Source organism: Epinephelus moara, chromosome 21, assembly GCF_006386435.1.
Source record: "Epinephelus moara isolate mb chromosome 21, YSFRI_EMoa_1.0, whole genome shotgun sequence".
NCBI lineage: Eukaryota > Metazoa > Chordata > Actinopteri > Perciformes > Serranidae > Epinephelus > Epinephelus moara.
In genome coordinates, this window is record NC_065526.1 from 11,890,005 (window position 1) to 11,916,499 (window position 26,495).

At 43.0% G+C, this 26,495-nt stretch overlaps 1 protein-coding gene across 1 annotated transcript in view; it reads right to left on the reverse strand.

Annotated features, from left to right (window-relative positions):
* Positions 1 to 26,495, reverse strand: part of LOC126409027 (neurocan core protein-like) — a 64,895-nt gene that overhangs the window by 7,328 nt on the left and 31,072 nt on the right. Inside the window, exons 8-17 of the mRNA XM_050074893.1 lie at positions 26,039 to 26,182; positions 25,828 to 25,914; positions 25,578 to 25,735; positions 25,337 to 25,499; positions 16,991 to 18,124; positions 12,494 to 12,610; positions 2,629 to 2,742; positions 923 to 974; positions 613 to 719; positions 178 to 260 (exon numbers count right to left, since the gene is read on the reverse strand). Of these exons, the coding sequence (XP_049930850.1) occupies positions 178 to 260; positions 613 to 719; positions 923 to 974; positions 2,629 to 2,742; positions 12,494 to 12,610; positions 16,991 to 18,124; positions 25,337 to 25,499; positions 25,578 to 25,735; positions 25,828 to 25,914; positions 26,039 to 26,182 (2,159 nt within the window). The remainder of the gene's footprint in view (positions 1 to 177; positions 261 to 612; positions 720 to 922; positions 975 to 2,628; positions 2,743 to 12,493; positions 12,611 to 16,990; positions 18,125 to 25,336; positions 25,500 to 25,577; positions 25,736 to 25,827; positions 25,915 to 26,038; positions 26,183 to 26,495) is intronic.

Below are 26,495 nucleotides of genomic sequence, written 5' to 3' on the forward strand. Positions count from 1 at the left end.
TTTTCTCCATTTTTGGATTCTTCTTTCACTGTGGAGGTATGCAAGAAAAGGTTTCTTCCTGAATTCAGTGTAACATGTGGTGAGCAACTGATATTCAAATACTCAGTTGGGGGGTGAAGTAATCCTTCAAGACTTTGTAACTGGAGTTGACGGCTCAATTCAAAACCGATCACTGACCAGATCGTTGCTGTCAGTCCACTGAAAGTCCTCCTCCACTGTGCGGTCATTCAGACCGATCCAGGCGTTGTCATGACCAAGACCTGTAAAAAACAACAAGACAACATGTTCTCGCTCTTGTCTCAATCTGTTTGAACCTGTTCTTCGCCCTCTTCATTATTCCACCTTCTATTTCTGTATCTCTCCATTCGTACATAATGTTATTTGTGACTCACTTCCTCATCTTGCTTTGTCTTCCCTGCATCAAACAGTAGAATAACAAATCCACAAGACTAAGGAAATAAGATAAATTAACTCTTAGTTTTTATTCTGTTTCCTGCCTCAGTTTCATGCATAACACCTTGTCTTTGCTTTGAATAGATAAAGACTTGGCTTTGTGAATATTTGTACAAGTGTGTTATGTGGAGGCTGTTTAATAAAGAATTACACACATACCATTGATAAACTCCTGCTCAGTAGCCGAGATGATGCTACTGAGGTGGGCACTGTGCTCTCTGCAGTCTTTCTCTGCGTCCTCCCAGGTGTGTCTGTGGGTGAAGTACCTGTGGGACAGCGCAGTGAAAGTGGATATAAAAATACATATTTCATGCATTACGCAGCAAGACAACTTTAAATGGTACAGAGTGCTGCGGTGAGTATATCACAGATAACTCCAGGGTATAAAAGAGTAATGCAGAGAGATGAGGCACCTGTGGTTGCAGGTAAATATATTTATTTCAACAGCACAGTTTTTCATCATTTCTACCTGTAGCAGTGGCCGTGGAACTTTCGCCAACCGTGCTCGCAACCTTCTACGTCTGTGAAGATGAAGAGAAAAGAGGAGGGGAAGTGAGAGAAGCTGAAATAATTTCTTGAAGGGCACATGAAAGCGCAGTTAAGTGCGGGAACACCAAGTAAGATAAAATGGTCTGTATAAGATGGGAGGAGAGAGGAAGCTTTTTTTAAACCGAGCGTTGCATCCCATTTGGCAAATAAAGACTAAAATATATGACTCTGGCATCTTGAGAAGCTAAATATATGAACTGTAATTACACAGGCTCGTTTTCAATTCACAGCACATGTGGCCCTCTCCCTGCACTATTAGTATTCATTAATAACACCAAAGCCTGTGGATTCATTTATAACTGGAAAGGTTAGATATTCATTAATTCTCATTACTACTAGTGCAAGGCAGGGACACACACACACACACACACACACACACATAAGGAGGACATATCTGGAGCCGGAGATGGCTGAAACCAGTGAGGTGATGAATCAGCGCTTGTGTGCACGTTGGTGTGAGTGTGTGGTATGGGACGTGATAAGCGCCACCTACCAAACAGACACACTTGTGTTTTGCCTCATGCTATGTATGCATATTATGGGCTGCCGGCCCCATATTGGTGGGTTGATTGCTGTCGCAGGCCTCTCTGATTACCTCATGCTAATCCTGATCTGATTGACTTTGATATCAGATCGCTTCCATTTAACTATTTTGTACTGTATTTAACAACACTGCCATCTGCCTGCGTGTTTTCCCTGGCTTGTTTCTCTGCCCTCCCATCTTTGGTTGTGACTTTTATTTACTCACTTATTTAATACACTTACAGAAGCTTAGCATAAAGACTGGAAACAGGGGGAAACAACTGGCCTGGCTCAATCCAACGTTCACAAAATCTGCCAACCAGCACCTCCAAAGCACGCTTTATTTGACTTGACGTCTTAATTTTAGACATTTTATTTTGTGGGTTGTCCCTTTAATCCTGCTTGTTTTTATGTATTGTCTTATTTCCCTCTTTCCCATTTTCTGTATCCTACAGAACACTTTTTATCTTCAGTTTCGGAAAGTGCTGTATAAATAAAACTTCAAGGATGAATTTGCTTTTGCAATAAATTCACCATCATTTTGTGCTCTACTTTGTTTAAATTTTCAGCTTAGGCACTGTTGTGGTGGTACCCTTTTTAAAGTGTTGTATTAGCACCAGCGTCAGGAAAAAACTCAAACAACACCCAACCCTGAACAAAAATCCACAGAGCACCTTTAAACTTCGTACAATGCATTATACAGTCACAGCAATTTTCTTGAACCATAAAAACACCAAACACATATCTTGGACATATGAGCCTGTGTGCATGCACTGTATGCAGGATGCTGACTGAAAACTGATGCTTGGAAAACAGTGTGTCTATTGTCGTGCTTGCAGGAGTTTCAGTCAGTATCTGTCACCCTGCAGCCCTGTGACACACACAGATACACTGTGTCTGATAGCTGCCAAGAGATGCATCTCTGTGATACAGTGTTATGACATACAGCTGTAACAGATGCTGCACACTGATGAGGATTATTTCCACACACAGCACAGCTTGCGACAAACCTTTTCCTGCAAGTATCAGATGACCGAGAACCCTAGCAAGTTCACTGCTGTGGCTGCACACGGCGGTGCTCTGATGCAGTATGCTCGCTCTCACCTTTCTCACATGTGTCTCCTCCATAACTGGGCAGGCACAGGCAGAGGAATGAATCAATCTTGTCAATGCAAGTGCCTCCATTTTCACATGGCTCGGACTGGCAGTCATCAACATCTGTGAGGAGGGAGAAAAAAAAAGAAAAGAGGCAGCAAGAGCAGGAGGGTTGCAGATCTCATTAGAGTTCAGATTGAAAGGATGCATTCTGCTGAAGACGTGTTGTTCATAAAGAAAGTGTGTGGGCGTCTGCTGCCATTCAAATGTGAACACAAGATGAGCTGGTCATTAGTCCTGGTTTACACAGTGATGTGCGTCCATGTTGGTGGGTACAGTATCGTAATTCAAACAGGGTGTGAGCAGAATACAGACAGTCCTATCCCCTTTACATTCCCTATTTGTCCTCATTCTCTCACTGAGGGAGACACGCTAAAAGCCCTTTGAGTGTTATTACATCCTTCCCTATGCATTTGCAGAATGTAAGGTTGGCTTGATATACGTCTAATCTCTTCTTTTGTCTCTCTTCCATTGTCTCCATTTACAAAAAGGCTGCATGAGGGAGAAATAGCACGTTGCATTGCTTTTCCTTCAAAGCAGTTTAAGTATAGCCATAAATTTGGTGGAGTAGTCAGCAGAGAGGATGGACCTGACCGGAGGATCTGGGTTCAAGCCCTCATTTTGGCAGCGGTCCACCCTGCTGAAGAAGCCTTAAGCAACAACAGATACCCTACCAGCTCCAGGGCTGCTGAGCTGCTGTGCTCTCTAACCTCTCTGTGGGGAAAAAAAGCAAGCAAAAGGAACATTTCTCCACAGGGATCAATGAAATATCACTTTATCATTGTAAATGGAGGGCATGTAATCTTCTTTCACCACTGTGGGGGGTTTCTGGACCCAGAGTAACAGATATACCTCAGGACTGCAGAAATCTATTAAAACTCACAGCGAGGGAGCACAAAGAAAGCTCCTTTTAAGTTTAAACTCACCTCAAACTATTTGCTCAAATCTTTACAGCTACTTAGTTCGAAGCAAAACGCTGAAAACACTGAAAAAGGTCAGTGGCTGTAAAGAGCGAAATGTGTCAGACAGATCAAACTCAAACGACCTTTGGCCTCATACAAAACGTTCATTTCAGACTGTTGTCGATGCCTCATAGCTACTTTCGGTGGATGATATATTGTCCCAAAAATGATTACGATAAAAGCTATTGTCATTTTAGGACCATTTTATGCCACTGGTATAATGCTCAAAATACTTTGGTGCAAGATGGCAGAACGCACTGATTACCAGATATTTGTTTTTATCAAAAAAACAAGCATGGACCAACTATTAATGGTAAGAAGATGTAGACGACTTTTTTTTTTTTTTAAGATATTGTTTGGGGCTTTTTAGCCTTTAATGTATAGGACAGACAAGTGTGAAGGGGGGAGAGAGAGAGGGAGTGACATGCAGCAAAGGGCCACAGGCTGGAGTCGAACCCGGGCCGCTGCGGCAACAGCCTTGTACATGGGGCGCCTGCTCTACCACTAAGCCACCCGCGCCCCACGTAGACGACTTTCTAATCCGCCGAATGTAACATGTCGTCACATTTCAGGTCAAGAAAAATCTGCTTTTTGTTTTTCATTACAGCTAACAAACTTTTCGGGTTTTGAACTAAGTCATTTTTTGGTTGAAATTCTCCAAATATTTCAAAGTAAAGTGCAGGAACCAGGAGAGAAACCTTTTTCGATGACGTTGAATAAAGGGGTATCACTGCTGACCACGAAAAGTGGATATTGTATTATCGTGACATAACCCTTTCTCCTACAGTAGAAGTTCTGTTTGTATGTTAAACTGTGGCGGCACTGTGATGCAGTGATTAGCACTGTCAGATCACAGCAAGAGGGTTCCTCCCAGGGTGGGGGAGCCCCTCCATGTGGAGTCTGCTTCTACTTCCCGAGTCAGTGTGTGTTTTCTCCAGGTACTCCGGCTTCCTCTCACAGTCCAAAGACATGCAGGTTAACTGATAACTCTAAATTGTCCGTAGGTGTGAATGTGAGTGTGAATGGTTGTCCGTCTCTATGTGTCAGCCCTGTGATAGTCCAGTGACCTGTCCAGGGTGTACCCCACCTCTCGGCCAATGTCAGCTGGGATCGGTGGGATCCAGCCAGGAGGTGGTTGGTGAGGATGGTGGGCGTACAGAGTGAAAGACCTTGGCTCCAGAACTTTGGATTCATGTCGAGACACCTGTCTTAGGTATTGGCAACAAACACACTTTGGGTGCGGTTAGGGAGTTTAGGTTAGGGTGAGATTGTGATGATGGTTGTCTTAGGTTTCAGGAACAAAGTTGAGGTAAGAGAAAGATCGTGATTTCAGTTAAATGTTCATAAAAAAGTTAGTGTATTTACAGTGCTGCAGCTTTCCCTATTTTGGCAGAAAACAATATGTAGTCAGTGAACATTTTACAGATACATTCAGTATCAACATTTTTGCGACTTGCCAGATACGTTGATGCGTTTCCCTCACAAAGTATTACTGTTTTACATTAGTTGTATACAAACAGAATTTTCAGGAGACAGTGCTGCTCACCTTGGTTTCACTTGACAGACTGAGGAGTGGCTGCAAAAACAAACATTCATTTCTACTCTGGACTAAATCGAGGTTTATCAATAAAGCAAGTTGCAGGGTGGTGCTGTAGTGTGGGACTTTTTTTTGCATCAGTCCCATTTTTGCTGTGGCTTCAAAATGTTTAAGGTTTGATCTAACTTTAATCTGACAGCAGAGGCTGTCTGTCTGTCTGTTTATAAAAATGGCAGCCGAGGCAGTTTTTTGAGGACAAATATAGGAAGTGAAACCAGAGATTTATGCTAATGCATTTTCTCTTCCAACAAGCTCGAAGCTGTGCGATCCATCAAACAATGTTGTTTGTCTGTAAGATCAAATAGCAATTTAAGAGCATAAGTAGCTGCAGAGTTTCTCAAATGTCACTTTTCTTATTGAAGAAATAGCCTTCTTTGACAGCTTGGTTCACTGGTTTAAATCACTTAAAGCCGGTCTGTGGAGAATTTGAAAATGTCCTAGTTTTGCACTATGAGGAATGATACAGTAACAGCGCAGTTTAATTTTTCATAGATTTACCAAACTATGGTGACACTGCACAACAACTCTGATAACTTGAATCAAGGCTTTGTGGTTTTAAATTTGATTTGTACATGAATCATTCATTAGAGATGAAATTTTGGGCACAGTGATGTTACCTTATCTCCAAATGTTCAAGGCAAAATAAAATTAATCTGAAAATCACACATGAGTGTGTTTCACCAAAAAGTGCGGAGGCTAGATTTTCTGCAAAGTGATTAGGAAGATTTTTTATATATATATTTTTGTTTTTTCAACACCAGCAATATGTACTAACTAATCCCCAGACAGGAAAATAACTGCTAAATGGTTTGTATAATACCAGAAACCAAACATATGATTTAAAATATGTCATATATACATGAAATGCCCCCTGGCTACTTATGCCTGGCGTGACCTTCAATGACCCCTGGATGTGTAAGCTCATAGTTAAACACACACCACCATCTCTCTCTCCCCATTAAAATCCGTCCAGCTCTTTGTTGTTCGACATAAAAAGTCTGATCCCCTCGTCCCTCTCATCCATTATGCAGAGGGGAAGCTGCTCCTCAGAGAGATAATACTGCAAATTCTGCAAATCCATAACTAAGCCCTCCAGCATACCCACGCATCAGCTGCTGGCTGTCAGTTTGATTGTCTGTTTGTCTGTCCGTCCGTCTTTCTGTGACACTGAACACACAAAACTTGGCACTCAGGAAGTATTAAGGTGTTCAACAGTGTGTTACTGTACACTTATTAATAAAGTGATCACTTCCTCCAGGAATGGCAACCTAATGAGCCGAGCATATGTTAAGGAACAAATTGGGATTCTTAAGGCAGATTAATACCTTCATGTCAAAGTGTCACAGCACCTCTGTGTGCAGGTGTTGCAGTACAAGTGTGCTCTACAAAAGCGTCACTGTATTAGAGGTACGGTTTGGTTTTAAAATCAGAGATACATATGAATAGATAAAGTCTTTAATCACAGTATAAGTAATCATGGGTACGTAATGTATAAACCCAGAAAAACAAGGTATACCTTACATTAGTGCAAAGATATGCTCTTTGAATTCCAACACGTGATGGTCTACAAATACAGATATTGAGAGGATAGCGATCTCCATCACAGCTTATCATTGTGACCTTTAATGTGTTTGTCAGAATACACTGTATGAATTAAATAGGGATTTAAATATGACCCAATACAATTAACCATTACATCAAATTAGACATTTTTATACCAGTCCAGAGACTTAAAGCCCCTGCACACCTGCAAAGGTATTTTTATTTCAATGCAACCTCTGCTCAAGTTATAGTTGGGCAGAGCTGCACAAGTACAGTACATTATATTACCAAACTGCATGTACCAATAGGGGTACAGTCACACACGTGCAAATTCAACATGTGCGAATATTCGCCGCCCATTCACTTCCATTCAATGCGAGCGACTGGACAAATAAAACATTCACTTTCAGTGGCAAGTAAATTGTGTAAAAACATAAATGCCTCCCATACATCTTCCTCCCACCAGCACAGAAAATCTACACAATCAGTTTCAAGGTGGACAACCAAGATTCACCAATTCAGCATCTGACCAAATGTCTCCCCTTCTGTTCCTGAGTTATGACGCTGAATAATGGACAGAAAAGTGTGATGTTATCACAGAACATTGTGATGTCTCAGTGAAGTTGACCTTTGACCTTTTGTATTAAAATATCGTCACTTCATCATTAAATCCTGTTGGACATTTGGGTGAAATTTTGTTGTAATTAGTGTAAGGAATCCTTAAGTCCAAGGAGACATTTCTGCCAAATTACAGGAAATTCCTTCAAGGCATTTTTGAGATATTGCATTCATGAGAATCATACAGATGGACAAACAACCTCAAAACATAACGCCTAAGGCTATCAAAGACGTGGAGGCATAACAAAGCAGTATTATATATTTGGTTGACCCTGTTTGACTTTAACTGGCTGTTGTTTTTGGAGTGAGCTAAGATGGAGGAGACATCGATCGTTGCCGTGTCTAACCAGCCAATATTTTATGATACTGACCACCAAAAATACAAACAGTTTGCACAGAGGCAGAGAACAAAAGAAACTGGAAAATGTACCAATAACATATTATTTCACTGTCTTTATTAGCAAGCTGGCTAGCATTTATTTGTAAGCTATCATGCTAGCTTTCCATGTATGTCACATCCAGGAGTCCAGCATAAACATTTTCTCGGCAGGTGATGGTCACTTGCCTGCGTTCCCTAACTTGTGACTGATGTTAAAGTTGTAAGTTTTACCACCCAAACAGGTGCAATGGGAGAAAAAAGTGTTAGGTCAATTGGTCTTTTTTTCACAGCAGACATTTTGAAAATAAAAATCAACAATGTCTTCATTGAAAAAGGCCAATGAAGCATAACCTGAGAAGAAGTCTTATCAGGAGAAGTGAGCGAAAACACCTGAGTGTGTGTGTGTGTGTGTGTGTGTAGATCAGGCTCAGTCATTTTAACAAACTGCAAATAAAACTGCAATGGGAACAGCTTGACAGTCTGTGGGTGGAGTTATGTGAGCAGTAGAATTTGTGGCACTCAGGCGGAGCGCAGTGGGTTCACTGGTGGTAGCTGAATGGTTAAGGTGCAAATCATAGAAACGCCAACGCCTGTTATTCAATTCTGGCCAAGGACCTTTGGTATTTGTCATACCAGACTCTCTCTTCCCTCATTTCCTGTCTGGCTCTACATTAATAACTATCTAATAAAAGGCAAAAATGAAAAAATAGAAGTACAAGCAGCTCATGAGGCAGCAGGTATGACACTGAGTCACCATCATCAGTGATCAAACATCAAACTGCAGCAGGTAGCTGAGATGCTTTTTACAGATTTCATGTGTTGTCATAGACAGTAGAGTAAGCCATGTTAAAAGAGTTTATCAGTCTGTGTTGTTTACAGTGCTGTTGATACACATATTATTTTGTTTACATGCTGCATGAAGCTATCGATTACAGACAGCATGAGTGGCATCAGCCTGTTTTGGAGTGCACGGTTATTCTCACCTTGAAGAAACAGGATCACATCTGGCTCTGTGATACCACTACAACATAATATAGTTCGGCCTCTGTGCAGAAGCATAATTCAGACCTTACCATGCTACAGCTGAACAGATAGGAAAAACAAAAGAGCAATCAGCGTGAAGAAAGAGGGAGACAAAGAGAGGAAATTGCACGTAGATAAAGAAGTATTCAGGAAGGAAGATTCTGAATCTAGATACTGTCACTCCCTCTTTGTCTTGCAACTCATGCAGGTCACAAGTGGCTCTGTGAAACATGGCAGCCTGTTGGCCCTGACCTCCTGCAGTGAAATGTATCTAATCTCTACAGGTGTCATCACACACAACAGTGATCAGCACCGCTCTGCTGTCTTTATAGCTGCACAAGAAGGTTACGTCTTCTCTGCTGTTGGTTGCTCCCTCTGTCAGCAGCATATCATCAGGGTCTATGAATGGATTTACTGTGAAGCTTGCTGGGTGAAGAGCCCTTCGGGTGAGGAACAATTGATTTGTTTTTTGGTGCTGATCCGAATCTGGGATTTCCGCCATTAAATGATTTTTTTATCCGATGACAAAACTTTGAGAGGCCTTCAGTTGGTTCCAAACCCTTCAGGTATTGTTGCAGGAACAAGAAATCAATTCAGCTTAAAAATTCAAGCAGATCTTTTTTTAATTCACTACATGCAGGGTACTGCATGTGTAATGTCATCATTTTTATTAACACCTTTTTTTTTTTTTTACTGTACTTCTACTCTTTACTTACCATTCCTGCCTGTGTTACAAGTAATCTGCTCTGAATATGGGGATTGAGTGTAGGGGGGAGAACATGTGAGAAGGACCTCTACTGCAGATGCCAAGTTGCCAGCTGCCTGGAAGAAAAGCACCACCTGTCTTCTGACCACAACGCCAGGATGACGGAGCAAAACCCAGAACAAGAGGCGGCTTTCAGCCATAATGCCCAACCACATCTGGCCACATTTTTTTAAGCCAAAATCTGAAAAAGACAACACCTACAGTACATGATGTGCTCGCTGTGCCTCCCGAAGAACACTGAACTGCTTTTCAAAAATCCTCTTTATACCTTTGCAAGCTCATTGAAGTAAGCTGCACATACTGTAGGTAAATGTAGTAAATAATAGCTAATGTTAGCTTTGTTATGATGAGTAAGAGAGGGGTGCTGTTTTTTTGTCTATTATTTTGCAATATAAAGAAACTCACAGCACTGTGGACCTGAGTCACATGATTGCATTCAAATCAGGCTCACAAATTTGATGGCTTTAGACACAACAGAATCAAAAAGACTTGCAACTTCACCTGGACTTTAACACCAGTGACTCATTACTTTACTTGGACTTGAACCTTTTGACTTGAAAATACTTGATACCTTCCCCCCAGCCTGAAGATGTGCCACAAATTAACTAATATCCTTTCAGGGCACCTGTGGCTCAGAGGTAGAGTGGGTCATCCACTTATTAGAAGATCAGTGGTCTGATCCCTGGCCCCTCCGGCCCACATGTCGAAGCATCCTTGAGCAAGATACTGAACCCCAAATTGCTCTTGGTGGCTGTTCCATCTGTGTGTGAGTGTGTTAAAGACGGTAGCCTCAGCCACCAGAGTATGAATGTGTGTGTGAATGGGTGAATGTGACTCGTAGTGTAAAAAGCGCTTTGAGCAGTCGGAAGACTAGAAAGGAGCTGTGCAAGTCTATTTACCATTTACTTTCTTTTCCTTTAGCAACTAACATTGACGCTGTTTTTCCCAGCAGACACTTAATTCCATCGATCAAATGTATTTCAACCGATCCTGTCAAGCTGCAGGAGAGAGTAATGGAAAACTAATGTCGAATGCCAGCTGGAAAAAAAATATACCGAAGTATATTATATATATTTTTTTCTCTATACAGAGACACAACAACTTCCAACACACTTATTTTACCAAATTAATACCAATTTTAAAAAGTATTTATGATTTTTTAAATCTTATATATTACTACATATGGTGAAATGTGCATTCTGACTAGTTAAAATGGGTTGAAAACAGTGACATCAGTGGTCAAATTCTAGATTGCAGGGCTCACTCGCTCACCCCTCCCGTCGGGTAAATGACAGTGGCCTCGTAGGGACAAAAAGCCTTGCGCACGAGTTTTTCAGGAGTAGGTCTATCTAGCGACGAGGTGAATATTTATTTAGAAATCTAAACCATGTTACGATATTGTAATGAATCCCTCACGAGCAGGAGACCAGAGGAGCGTTCGGGAAAAAGGCCAGTTTATTTGAGCACTCCAAAAACTCCGGTAACACTCCAGGGGGTAAAAGACTCCGTCCCAAACTCTGACTCTTCTAGCGTAACAGACACACTTCATACACACATACTCGTTTACCATACCGAGTGGGGACCCCCTCCCCTCTCTGCTCCACCAATCTCCAGCCCGCACACTGACTGACAGCGTAGCCGGTAAACAGAGCTCAGCTGTTTATTTAGCCTAGCAATATCTCCGGACTATAGTAGCTGCAATGGACGACTTTGAACGCGATTTTGAAGAGTTTCTTGTAGCGGACACAGACCCAGAGCCATACCTGTTTGAGCCGGAGCATACAGATGAGGAACTCCATGTGTTTGATGCTGAGCGGGCGAGAAGAGAGGCTGAATGCACAGAATGGGATTCGGTGCTACTGCTACCATCGTTGGGGAGATATATCATCAGGAGGAAAAGCGCCGCAGAGAGTGCATCACAAGGAGTGAAGTTGCGTCTTCTTTTCCTCGCAGATGACGGTTCGGGTTCATTCTCTCCTGTTGCGTGGTAAGTGTGGTCCATTCGCAAACTTTATAACTAAAAAAACTTTTCACTACTCTCTATCGACGAACTACTAACACTCTCTGCTGTTTCCTCCTCCTTCTTCCTTCCTTCCGCTGTCTTCGTTGGTTCATTTATACACGCGAAACGCGTTCTCTGGCTGGCTGGATTGTCCGCTCGGTCTGCCGTACATACATGGCGGCGCAAGATGGCGACCTCTCTAAAGCAAGGCCCTTGATATATATATATATATATATATATATATATAAAAGCATAATTATAAGCCTACAAAAACCAAACGAATTTTATTTTATAGCGATTATACACTTGTATAAACATATTAATGGGTATAATATTCAGATTCAAATTCAGATTGACAATAAACCATACCAAATATTACACACTGGCCCTTTAAGGACTTGAAACTCAAAGTTTAGGACTTGGGACATGTGTGCAAAGACTTGAGACTTTCTTGCTACCACCTCTGGTAACTTACACTTTGAGTGATTGTCTTATTTTGTTTCATTTTGTATTTTATCAACCATGTACTTTTTAGCTTGCACTGTCATTTTTATAGGAGTAATTGCACTTTTACTTGAGTGTAGATTTTCAGTACTCTACCCACCACTGGCTACATGGTACTAACACTACAGGAATTTTGTTTGTAAAGAAAAAAAAGAAAAAAAAGTAAGAGCCTCTGATAGATTGACCTTGAGGGAGCCATATCATCACTCTCCTCTGCGGGTCTGATCCTAATCTTTGACCCCAACCTCCATTCACCTCCTCCTTCAATATGATGGACAGCTCCACCTTTGACCTGCCAATGGGCCGATGGAAAGCCTTACGTCAATATGTACTAAAGCAGGGCTGACGATCATGCCGCTGTGTGGATACATGTCTGTGTGTGCTTGTGTGGGATGTGTGTGTATGTGTAAGCATCACTCACCAATCTCACAGTTCTCCCCAGTGTATCCTTGTGGGCAGTAGCAGCTGTAGCCCGTTCCCTGCGGAAGGCACTTTCCTCCGTGCAGACACGGGTTTGTCACGCAGGGCTCCACCTCGTCTAAGAGACAGACGGTTGGGGGGTGGAGGGGAGATTTTGGGATTCAAAATAAGGGAGTTAATTAGTGAAACTGTAAAGGAGAATGCTCTGTCTGTTTGTAAATGTGATTTACTTTGGCAAGGACAGAACAGGTGTATCTAAGCTAGTATTTATTTCCATGGTGATCCTCTAAAGTTGGACGGCTTGAACACAATTTCCCTCACTGCTGCTTTGATTTCGAATAAAAATAAAATAAAGGCATGACTCAGAGAAACAAACATGCCATCCTAATTTTCCATCATTGCAGCTCAGCCAGAACCAGCGGTTGCAACACACGCATATCCATTTCACACTCTGTCTCTTTTCAAAGGGATCAGAAGCCAGAGCGCCTCAACCTCGCCATCCACTCACAGCCACAGTTGTCATGGTTACCATATGGAAAGCGAGGCCTTGGCTCACTCCAGCGAGCGTAGTGGGCAGCGTGAGAACTTCAGACATTAGCCACCCTCAACAGAAATGAGCAGACCTCCCGCTGAGCGCCTCTGCCCTGCTATTCACCCCCTAAATGTGTGCGTGTGTGTGGTCTCCTTCCACAATTAGAAATTTCCATATCAATTGACACACCACCACGTGTTTCTCCCCTGAGCCGCTCATTATAGCAACTTAAGGTCTTTGAAAACCACCACTCGTTCATCGTGGCCGCAAAAGCTCGGCTGTGGGAGTCTTTGTTCTGCCAGCTCTCTCTCTGACACCGAGGACTGCTTAGGAGGGGGTGGTGTGTGAGGTTGACAGCGTGTGTGTGTAGGTTTGTGTGTTTGTGTTTACACGGTACAATGAGCGAAAATCAATACCTTAGCTATGATTAGCCTTGAGGCTGATCCCGTCCAATAACTACCCAGAGGCAGACATCTCACACTCACATCCTCTGAATCATCATGATGCTGGCTGCTGTGTTGGGCAAAATAAATGTTCAAGGATCAAAAAATAAAAGACTGAGGGTTTTCAATCACAAGAGCCAGATTTCTCAATAGCGTCAGCTCCGCAGATTTATGTTAAGTTTTGCGAGCTAATCCTCTGCTCACGGTTTGAATTCTGCTGAAGTCAGGTGCTAAAACCAGCCATGCATTTCATTTAATGTACATCAGTCTGGGCCGAAGTGCACTTGCACCCTCTGCATCAGTCAAGGTCATGGCACGCCTTGACAAATACCAACAGTTATGACAAGCAGATTTACTACAGCATGTGTGTGTGTGTGTGTGTGCCCATGTGTGTGTGAAAGATAAACCCTGTGCGATTGGCCGTTCATTAAAGTGAGCGGTGCAGAAAAATCAATAGTCTGTAGAAGGAGCTGACAGAGTGGACTGTCCCTCGCTCTGCACAGCGGCCGACACCACCGGCACAAACAACAACAATAAGCTGGCAACAGCAAAATCCAACTAATAAGTTTACAGAAACAGGACAGTGAGCAGATAATACGTGGCAGCGACAACGCTGTGATACCTCAGAGTATTAATCCACACATCACACATTGCTTTGAGTAATAACAGCCACGGTGGAAATGCGATTTACTTTGGAAATATGATTTTTTTTTTTGGATAAGCGCTTTAGACCTCAGAGGCAGCATTGACATTTCTGTGAGGGCAGATGAGCACGGAGAAGAAGGTGGAAACAAAGAAATCGGCTGCAATTTAAATGTTACGGAAAGATGGTGTGATAAAAATCTGTTTAAACAGGTCAGACAATGGAATGAAAGTTGATGGCATCGTGTGCTGAATCCTCCTGTGTGAGAATAATGTGCTTTGCTACTGAAGGTCGCTGAATCTAACCTGAGGCTCCTCTTTTTTCTCTCCTCTCTCATTGATTGAACTGACTGATGAAGTGCTCCGTGATCCAGTCAGGAGAGAAAACACTGACCACCACCATGAAACCAAACCACAAGGGACTGAACTGGAGACGAGAGTGTGTGCACGAAAGACAGCGAGAGGTGCAAGCCATTACTCTGCTCCAATCTCCTGTGAGCGCATCCATCCACCTCTCCTGTTTGTGTAGCAAAGATATCACAGTGTGTTTGTGTGTTTATGGCCTTCTGCCTGCATGACTCCAGGGTGTCAGTCAATCAATCATCCCTCGTACTGTACACCAGAAGCCCAGATGGTTGCCCTCGGCTTCTTGTCGATACAGTTTACAGCTGTTTTCCATCCGCAGACTCCTCACACCCCGAGCAGGCAGCTCAGCCATGTCTGCCGCAGACATGAGCGGCTTTCAAAGGAAGCAAAATAAATCACCATAGAAATGTGTGATAGCGTGATGCCCGCGGGGCTTTCAAATGCCGGGGTGATAGGATGTTCCCTGTATGAGCTCTCATTATCAAGCGAAAAATAAGTAAACCAGGTGGCCAGCCAGGAGCTTCACTGAGATTTACCGTGCTGCAGACTTAATCAACAGATTGTGCATGGTGGCGGGAATGTGGTCTCTGCTCCTGGTGGGAATAAAAGGTGTGTAGCCGAGGGAATACACACTGAGGTTTTTGAATAAATAAGCCGGTGGCAAGGTCAGGGTAGGAAATGAAAAGGCAACCTTAAAGGATAGTTCTATTTATTTACAACTTGGGTCTTATTTTCATCTGCCTTTGTTCTTATCGGTATGATAACAGTGTATCTACGAAGTAATTCCTGAGACATGCAGTCAGTCTATCAGACTTAAGACCTTTACACACCAAAATAACTAATATTTCATATCAAAATTATTCACACTGGCAGCGATGGGAAATTGCATCAGTTCAATGGGTCCGCCATTGTCATGAAATTGTGATTTCCGTTCTGCACAACTTGATTGGTTGATGCCTTTTTTGATAACTAATTCCGTAAAAAAATCAAGTTGTTTTTTCACTGCATAATATTCAGTATGAAATGACAAAAACAACAGTGCGAAAAAATACACTGATGTGCACATTGATCGCATGAAAAAATGCCCTGTGTAAAGGCAACCCATTCTCATCCTGACGTCACATATTGCCACTTGGTCAGCACCGTTCACGTCTACATATTAAGCACTAGGTATCATCTTGCATTTGTTGTTAACAGTCCAGGACGACGTGTGAATTTAGGCCTGTTAAATGCACTGTGTTGTATCATACTGCTGCAGAAGGTGACTTTTGGCATTGCAGTCTGGCGCCGAAATCACTGACAGTGGCGGTATTTGATGACTTCAGAATGAGACCTGACCGGTAAAGGCCTTTAGACTGGGCAGGGAAAGTTATCTGAATTACTTAACAGCAGAAGCAATTGTTAAATTACTCATCATATTACTACTTGTACCCTTTTTCCACCCAAATTAGCGTGTATGTGCAGGTTTTCTAAATGTGGGGAAACCTGCTCAAAATGGGCGATAGTCTACTTTCCCATTGCCAGTAGACGGGTATGCCTGTCTTTCTGTTTCTGGTGTGTCAGGTTCAACATCACAAATGTGCTGGAATTAGTAAACAGCAGAAAGCAGCATGGGGGTTTGGGAAAATGGTTACTCACTCAGTCTCCCTTTAAACTGGGTGCTGACTAATATGGAACAAAGTTTGAGCGCTGCTTGGATGGAGACAGACATGTGGATGAGAGTTGCAGAAGTTAACAACAGTCATGGTGGAAATGGGGCGAAAATTAGCGTGCTGACCCAGCTGTGATGTTTTCATAAATGCCGATCAGAGCTGGAGCCATTAAATTCCCATAAATACTGCCATCATTTGTCATTTGTCCCAGGAATAAATGCCAACCTTTCCCAATCAAGACAAAAGCCAGATGTTAGTGGGTATAAAGGGGCTTTAGTGGGGTTACATGCCCAACGATTTCTTGGCCAGGAGAGCCTTCTGGAGCCTCAGTTGGACGCCTGGTAGGTAAATTTGTTCCTGTCATCTGTTATCCTGTTATCAAAATGTCAAACTTTTACTTTAACAAGCAGCCAGCTTCTGATTTTGAAATATTTTCACCATCAACAGCTACTGTAGATGTTGGTAAAGATTCTCAGTCAGCCAAGTCAGAGGTTTCTTCAGTTCAGAACTGAAGACGCCTCTTCGATTAGAGGTGAAACGTCTTCAAGAAACTCAAGCAAGTCCAGTTGCCTGTGATATGGTACTTTCGATCATCAACAGCCAGCTTGAGTCCTCACAGTGAAGCAGTGAGGTTCACACATTCTTATTACTGCCAATAGAAATGATGACCAAAACAACAAAAATAAGACCCAAATTGTAATAAATGAGAATGATCCGCCAAGGCTATCAAATCAAAATAGTGCTTTTTGTAGATAATATCACTTAATTACAATGAATACACAAATACATGGATGCACTTATCAAATAAAGAAAAGCTTCACAACAGAACAATAAAACCTCTGAAACAGGCATACAATGCTAACCTGTCATGGTACTGATGTTGACTCCCCCTCTGTTGCTCTCCTCCTCAATGTTGCCAGGTAACAGAGCCCCTGACCCCACAGCATGAGACCAAGCAGGCTCCTCCAGCTCTGAGGGTCCTGACTGTAATGGAGGATAATCCAGAGAGCTGTTCACAACTGCCTTCTCCACTGGGACCCAGTGAGGCGATGTTAGGGGGTTAGTGGAGCTGCCCCGGTTGTCTGAGTGAGAAGATGGAGCTGGGTCTCCTGATCCAGCGCTCTGAAACGGGGAACGGGGTGATGATGGCGAGGTTGACAGGGATGGGGTTTGGGAATTGGATGGAGGGGAGGAAGTGGTTGACGATGGGGAGGAGGAAGATAAGGGGGGAGAGTCAGGTTTAAACACGGACTGAGATGGGGTTGGTTGAGAAGAGGAAGGCGATGGGGACGCAGTAGCAGACGGCGATGGTGCTGGAGATGAGGGGAGGGACTCCGGTGAGCTTGATGGCGATGGGGTTTCTACTGGTGAGGTGGATGGGGATTCAGATGTGGATAAGTCAGTGCTTTCTGGCGCAGCTGTGGTCATCACTGTGAGTTCCAGAGGACTAGAAGTGGCAGTGGTAGTCATGGTCGTGGTGGACTGTCCCCTCCTGTGACCCCTCTCTCTAGATCTTTCTCTGGATCGTTCTCTTGGTTTGCTTGTCCCAACTGGTCGACGTGAAACTTGTATCTCCCCTTTTGCTTCCACACCAGTGATTTCTCCGCTCCCCTCATCTTCTCCTTTCCCCTTCTCCTCTCCTCTACTCTTTTCCTCTCCTCTGCTCCTGTCCTCCCCTCTGTTCTTCTTCCCCCTTCCTCTGCCTCCTCTACCGCTGCCTCTGGAGGTCACCGTCTCCTCCCTCTTATCACCCGGCTGGGTTGTGGTCTCTGATTCAACACGGACCCAGGTCTCCCCACTGGATGAGGTGTTTCCAGGTGCAGAGCTGGAAGCGGTGGATGTGTGCATCTCTGAAGTCTCCACCAAGCGCTTGGTGCTCTCTGTAGTCATAGCGCTACTGGAGGCGGCCAAAGTAGAAGCCAGACGAGTGGGTGATTCTTCACTCGAATTTTCCCTCGAGGGACTGTCGAACCATGAACTTCCCCAAGAAAACAGACCTGCAGAGGGCACAAAACAAACAACAGAAAAAGAGAAAAGAACGAGTGAAGTCAGTGGTGCAATTATTGCAGACAGAGAGAAAAGTGTAAAAGACAGAGCCAAGAGTGACGAACAAAGCAAAAAATCATCTTATGGATTCTCTCTGCTTTGCCAAGGGAGACAAAACAAACACTTCTAAGCTGTCTGAGCTGTCCGTCAGCTGTTTTTCTCTTTCACTGTACAGGCACCGTCTACACTTCAATATGATCAACGTCAGCACGCAAACCTCTGTGGACACTGTGAAGAAAAACATTTACAGAAACATTTCCCTCTACAGTATGTTTAACATTATTGTGACAGGGATAAATATAACCAGAGAGCAGTGTATATAAGGGATGGGAAAACAAAGGCAGTGAGACAGGTGAGCTCTATTGTTTGCCAATTAGCAGAGTGTGCTTGTTTGAAAGGTCTAACATTCAGTACAGAGCTTTCAAAACAATATTACACCCCGCTCATGTCATATCGGAGTTACCGTAACGACCAGTTTCTGACTTGTAAATGCCGTTCATGTCAACATCGAAGTTGTAATTACCGCCAATTAACTGCCACTTCTGCTCAAAGCCCAAATACGTAGGACTTAATGCTCAGCTGTATGGAACTACTCATTTAAAGGATTACTTCAGCCACAAGGTGACCATTTGTAAATCAGTTTGTTATACCGTGTTACCTTAAATCCGTGAAGAAAATTTTGTCTTTCTCACATGGCTGAACGAAAAAGGCAAAGATATTGAATTATTGATTGATTGACTGATTGGGGACCATGGTCATGGACCTTCCACGTCTAGATACGACGTGAAAGGTGCCCCTGTTGTGTTGGTAGTTGACGCTCTGGGACGCCGTGTTAGTTCAGTTCAGTTCAGAAAACTTTATCTATCCCGTGTGGGCAGTTCAGTTTACAGCTCCCAGATCGTTACGTTCTGCCTGTTACATGCATTGTCTTCTTTCAAAATACACTTGCGTTTTCACAGGAAATTTAACGTTTACATACAGTCTCTTTCAAAATAAACTCATTACGGTAAGTGAACATAAGTGAATTGATGTTTTTTTTTCCCTTCAACAACTAACGCACGTGGTTAGGTTTAGGCAACAAAAGCATGTGGTTAGGTTATGGAGAAAAGAAGATCCGAAAGTCCCCTGAAGTTTCGGGAACTGCCCATTGGTCCGACAGCCCATTGGTCCGACCATATTAAACCCATTGTTCCGAAGTCCGTTCCGAAATCATCATGATGCCCTGTGGTTAAGGTCTGGTTAAGTTTAGGCACAAAAACCACTTGGTTAGGGTCAGGAAAAGATCATGGTGTGGGTTAAAATGAAAAAGAAAGTGACAAACACATAAGCTGTGAGCCTGCTCCGCCTCAAGCCTTTCCCAGCTGACCCAGAGCCGGTCGCGGCGCACCATCAAGGCAGAAGTACGCCCTCCGGGAGCCGTTCAGCACCGTGGACTGTCGGACTAATGGGATGTCGGACCAATAGGCTGTCGGACCAATGACATGGACCCGAAGTTTCCCCCTGACATTGCCAAGTGCCATTAAACTATAACAGCAACCAGCCACGTATCATGCCGACGTTAAAGGAGCTTTTTTCGTCAGTGTCTGGCACAGAAAGTCACATTTCTCATTTATCCAGTCATGTGCTCAGTATTTCCCAAATACATGAAGCTCTAGAAAACAGTTCAGTCAGGAAGACAATACTCTTCATGCTCAGGCTGTAAGTTTCTTTCTCAAGCTGCCATGCACTCTTTGTGCGCATGCTCACCCACTATCTCTCGGTGTCATTGTCTGGGTAGGTAAATTGGATCATCAGCTGTTTTCAGTTGATTCACAAACAACCAATAGCACAGCGACACACCTTCTCTATCAGCCTATAATCTTGCTGGTCCTCATTTTAAATATGGTACTTTCTCTGCAGTCCTAACGCCCCCTCCACCTCCCCATCACCACCTAGTCTTTATGGATTCATCAGCCTCATCAGCCTCAGAGTCATCAGCCACCACCACCACCAGTGTCTGGACTCCATGGGGGGATTTATCTTGCTATTGCTCAGATGTCCCTCAATCACAAAATATCTCCCTCTGGTGTCCAAGCGCCAAAGACTTCTGTTAAATGTTAACCAGAACAAATCATCTGTTAATCTGTACTCTCATATTCTGTATTAAGTATTATCTTTACTTCATTCCTCTGTCTCTCCTGATTGAAATGCATTGTTGCTGAAAAACTTTAGTACTGGATGTACGACTGCACGAGCTGTTTGGGAGCTCGTAAATGAATGTTTAGAAGTAGTTTCGCTGTTGTCAAACACGGTCTCCACTCAATCAGCAAATCGATATGTTTGTCTTTTCTGTGCAGGCATGTGAGAAAAACAAAGTTTTCTTCACAAATTTAAGGTAACACGGCATGACTAATTGCTTTACAAATTGTGGTCATTTTGTGGGTAAAGTATTCCTCGAAAACAACCTCTGTTAACTACAACAACTAAATAAATGAAAGCAAAATGGGTGAAGGTCTAAAACCTCTCTAGACACACATAAAGACAAAGACACACCCATACACAGTCAGGCAAAACAAAATGAAACTTTGCAGCCTTAGAATTAAATCAACAACTCTTTAACACAGTTTGCCTGCCATTTCGTAACCACTTTCATCCACATTAAACGTGTGAACCTGCTGAATCGCTGAGACATGAAAGAAGCGTACAGGCTGATGAGATTTCACTCTTTTTTAATCATCTGCCCACGTCCATGTTTGAAGGAAACCTGATGTTTTTAACCATGATGCCTGTGTCTAATGGACATCCAGCTCAGCAGGTGACATAATGGTTTCCCTGCATGGATATACCAGTATCCTACCACCACTTATGCTGTAGAGATGTTTTGTTTAGCTGTTGCCTGTGGTTTGGCATTGCGTCTGCTCAGTTTTGGATGCGAGTTGAAAGTGTTTAATTTGCTGTTAGAGGAGACGTGCTGAGTGTGAAAGTTATGAAATCATCATATTGTTGACTTACTCTCGGTAAAGTTTTTCAATGACTGCAGTGTTTGTGCTCCTCACTGTGTATGACAGTTACACTGACATAAAATCAATCATCCCCTACAGTTGCCCTGGCTTTGAGATGGACACCCCTGATTTTTAGTTCAGCTGTATTTACTGCAGAGACTTCATAACAACTGTACTGCAACAACGAACAACACACTGTTGGAGCTATGATCAGCCCTGAATAATCAGGCCGAACCCTACATGAACCCACATAGTTTCCGTCCAAGCCCGACCCGAGCTTGTGCCACGGCAGCAGTTCTGGAACACAACCAAGTTTCCGCTGTCATTTCTTTACATTAAATATCTAATATAAGTTTAAGTCACGTTAAGTTCAGTGCAGTAACAGACGTTTGTGACACGATCTCCAACAGGCGCCTTCTCCTACCAGATGGCAGAGCCAAAAATCTGTCATGTGCCATATATATATATATATATATTAAATATAGATTGTATAACATTTCTCCTTATTAATGAGAGTCTGGATGGGTTGACTTAACTTAATTTTGAAAAATTACAGCCAAGTCCAGTCCAAACCTGAAGGATCAGGTCAGGCGGGCTCGGGCAGAGAATCAAAGCTCTACACTTTGTGTAACAACAGTATCATATCCCATATCACACAAACGGTGGTCTCAGAGGCTGAAAAATGCCAAAGTGCCTGGCTGAAGTGCCAAAACTGCAGTTCTTTGAATGGCTGTTTGAGGATGGCTCCAAAAGCCAGTCAATCTGCATAGAACCTGGTGTCAAAATGCCCAACTGAATGTGCATTTTTATATAACTCACCTGTTTACATTTTATTAAGGCTTAAAGTTATGCATAATTAAGTGCAGGTTGCTTTGAGTGGCAGTCTGTCTGCCGATAGTGTCCTTGGCTCCTCAGTCAGATCCCCCCCTTGCTCCTCCACAGTGCCAGCCTCTTGCCCAAATATGGTCACTTCTGGCTCCAAAACACCAAGATGGCGACAGTCGAAGTGCCGAACTTGAGGCGAGGAGTTCACAAACCAATGGGTGATGTCACTATGTCCATTATTTTTTACAATCTATGGTGCCACCTCAGTACAATGTTGTACCTAGGCCTACTCTTTTCCCAGGAGCTTTGTTTGTCCCAAAGTTAAAACGCATATGTACCTCATAGTTATTCAGGAACAATGTAGTCAGCCTATCCTGATTTTGTTATCATCTGTACCTCTCTTGTGTACATCTCTCTAATTTCCAGCAGACTTATAAAATGCTACCTCTTCCCTCAAACTTCTAGCCATGTTGCTCAGTAATGGCCAGTTAAAAACTCATAAGCATAAATTCTTCTCACATTTTATGAAATTAATTGATCAGTGTGTACAGGATTATATTAACGTCACACCTGAGGCCCTGTTGAAAGACTTTTTAATAGACGTCTTGCTCATTTGGGCATGGGTAGAGTTATAAACACTCCTCTTTCAGCTGCAGACTGAAATTCCACAAAAAATGAAAGCAAATATGACCTTTCTTAAAAACATCAGTGTTAACCTCCAGCGTTTGCTTGTGTTACCATTTGATTTCATCTGACTTTGTTCTGTTTAATTGAAGCAGACCTCAGACTTATCTAATTAAAGTTTTAATTCGTTTTCAAGGCACTGACTTAAGTGCTTGTGTGGCAGATCCGTGGCTGCTCAGTATAGATAAGACACAATTCACCTTGTCTATTCTTTATCAAAGCCTTAAAGATATAGTTAGTGACAGCTTCATCAAATATGACATAAGTTGTTTTTATATTATATTTTTAAGTTATCAACCGAAGCTTTAAGGAATGCTTTTAGTTTATTTTAACCTTTTAATTATAAAATCATTATTGCAACATTTTCCTTGCAGGTCACTGACCAGTCACAAATAAAAGGACAGATTCTTATTCAGCTCCACCATATCCCAAAGTGAGGGATATCACAGCTGGAGCTCATCAGCTGTCACACCTGGTGTCAATCACAGCTCGTTAGTGAGCCTGCAGATGAGCCAGCCTGAGCTACAGAGAAACCGCCAGCCAGTTTTTGCAGAAGGGAAGGTTGGTGCTGGACACACTCCCTCTGCTCTCCTCACCACACACCGGGGCTCCGAGGCCTCTGCTCTCCCAGTTACCCCTTATTAATTCTGTGTTTCTCTAATGAACTTCATTCCTGGGGCTTCTTTGTAGTGTAATTAATGTGCCATCCTGTTGTGTTGCCCAACTGATGTTTCCCCAACATCACAGACCTGAGCCAATTAGTGCCTCAACAGCAATATGTTCAGAATAATGTACGTGCTCATAAATATACACTGTCATTAAGCCTTCTGGTTGCTTTATTATCTCACAATATGGATGTAGATATCTGTAGGCAATGAGACAAGAGTTTGGTATCAGCGTTCTGGTTACCATGTAGTCCTAGTGGTAATGACCAATCACATCTGAGCGGGCTTTGGCTGCATGCAGGTAAACAATCGGTGCTGGGCTAGACAAGTCGCCAGACCATCACAGGGCTGACACATAGAGACAGACAACCATTCATGCTCCTATTCACACCCACGGGCAATTTAGAGTCACCAGTTGACCTGCTTTCTTTGGACTGTGGGAGGAAACTGGAGAACCCGGACAAAACCCACTCTGACATGGAAAGAACATGCAAACTCCACACAAAAGGGCCCCAGCCAGCCAGCTGGTTCAAACTTGGAACTTTCTTGCTGTGAGGTGACAGCGCTAACCACTAGTCCACCGTACCGCCCATCTTGTTATTTGCTTTATTCAAATTTTTGTGCTTTCACATGCAGATAGCTGTTGTCTCAAGTTGCTTATCCAACTGTAAACAATGAGCGGCACACAAAGAGGAAGTCTTGGCCCGAATATCGCCGGCTACACCAGAACCCCCAAAGTACTGCCCGTTGCCCTCAGAGGCTTTTCACCTAAATTCTGAGTTTGGTTGCTTTGTAACACAAATCCTGCAGCTGTGCCACTATTCCAGACTATATACTGTGCTGACAGTAACACGTACTGTAATGTGTTAACACTGGAAAAGTTAATACGCTAAAAGATGTCATTCAATACTGTTGATGGACACTGTTCCACAGTGAAGCACACACGAGCTAATGGTGGATGGAGGTGAGTTGGTGCCAGACACATGCCAGAAAGTAAAAATAAAGTTTTAAATCTTAAAATCTTTTGCTTTCTCCTGTTTCCTGTTTCTGCCTGTTTTTGAACAACATGATTGGTCATTTGTACAAGCAGCTTATTTCGACCTGTATATATGTTTAGTGTAGGCAGCGACCTCTGATATCCGTAGTAATTATGAAAGGAGCAAAGGAGGAAGTCTGGTGATGTGGTATAAAGAGAGACAAAGTCCGCAAAGGGAGGCAATTGAGGTGGATGGATGGGTCAAACAAGCACAGGACTTTGATCTAGGGGACTGTTGTTCACGTCCTGTGTAAGACTAAAATTCAATATTAAATTATTTAACTAAGGTACATACATTATGCCATATTTCGTACTTAACATCACGTCGTCAGTAACGTCACGTAATCACATTACGTTCAGTCAGTAATGTGACGTAATATATGTACGTAAGTTAGCAATCGTACCTATTTTAAACAAAAATTAAAAATTATTTTTGCTAAACCTAACCTAACTGGTATGAGCACTAATTTTGGAAACACTCCTGTGGGTTGTATTAGAGCATAGGAAGAAATGACATACTCTGAGCTCAAGGATTTTTTTCCCCTAAGTTTCATTTTGTGTTTTTTTTTTGGGGGGGGGGGGCAGAAAAGTGGTGGCAGGGGAGCACTCCATCCCATTTTGTTTCTATGACAACAATATCTTGACATTAATATTAGGTAGTTAGCCAACGAAATGCAAGGTTAACAAAGGGTTGACTACACAGTTAACAATTAGCTCAACAGCAACATACAGTGTCCGGCAAATCTGCCTTCACAAATGGGCTTTTCTATTTTTGTTGTGATTGTTTCCGACTGGCATATCATACAGCTTGGGATAGACAGTAAAGGAGTGACAGTGGTGACACCAGCACCTTTCTGAAAAGTTCAGAGATTTTCAATTAGAAGCGCTCGGAGCAGCCGCACCAAACCCAGGCTAACCTCACGTGATAGGCCATATTAATTCACACATTTGAGGCAGTATCAATCCACTCACCTGGTGTTGCTACACTGGATGGATCTGACCTTTCATCTGTCTTTTTCGTAGTCTTCTCCTCTCCCCCTGCCTGTGCACTTGGTGCTTGGGTTCCCTCCTCATCTTCAGTCCCTGCCAGGTAGTTCCAAGGCTTCCAAATGGATTTGACGATCTTTGAGATCACCTAAAATAGCAAACAGTTGGCTCAGTGATGCTGCCTCAAATCTCGGAATAAATTTAATAAGCTTAAACCCAGACTGACCTTCTTTTCAGCAGGAGTAGGGTGGACGGGCGGACGGAGAAACTCATCTGAGTCAGGGCCAGGCTCCAGCGGCTCTCCCCAGTCTAAGAGGCTCTGTCCTGGCATTATCTGAAGGGTCACAAATGACCCTGAAGGCTCTGAAGACCAGGGGTCTGAGGCTGAGGACACAATCAGTTTGATTAATGTCACAGATCCACATTCTTTAGTGATCAATACACATAATTAATTCAATCTTAGAGGTCAGCCTTACATGGATCAGTGCTGTGAAGGTCCTCCTCTTCAAGGTCAACCAGTCCTGTCCAGTTTGAAGGTGAAGCATCTCTTTCATCCGAGGGCCCTGCAATGATGTGTTTCAAATTCAACCTTGCTGTATATGTATTTACCAATTAGATGGCTGATTCTTTAATTAATCAGCTGGTTCATGCCTCTACAGATCTGTTAATCGTAGACAAATGTAAAACCTCTGGTAGTGGTGCTTTGCTGTGTAGTCACGTCAGGACTGCCGGTCCCTGCGGAGTCTGCATCACTTGAGCCTGTGAGGTAGCTCCAGGGCTTCCACAGGGAGGTGTAGATCTGAGAGATAGAGCCCGAATTCTTCACTTTACCTGGGAAACAAGTTGAAGAGATTTGCTGTTCACATGGCAACTCTGACGGATTCTATCCGGTTTGTCTCGGAGATTTGCTGTGTTTTAATTTTGCAGCAGTTGGCCGACATCAGTCAACACAGAGAACAAAGGCTGAGCATCTCGATATTTAACCCCAACACTGTTTTCTTTCTCCCTCTCTCCCACGGCTGCTGTCAATCTAGTTTCACAGATATATGACAGTGGGATGGATAATGTGGATCAGAAATCAGCGTTGCCATAGTTACAACAGTGGGAATGACATTTTTTGTCATTGTAACAACATTAATAGGAC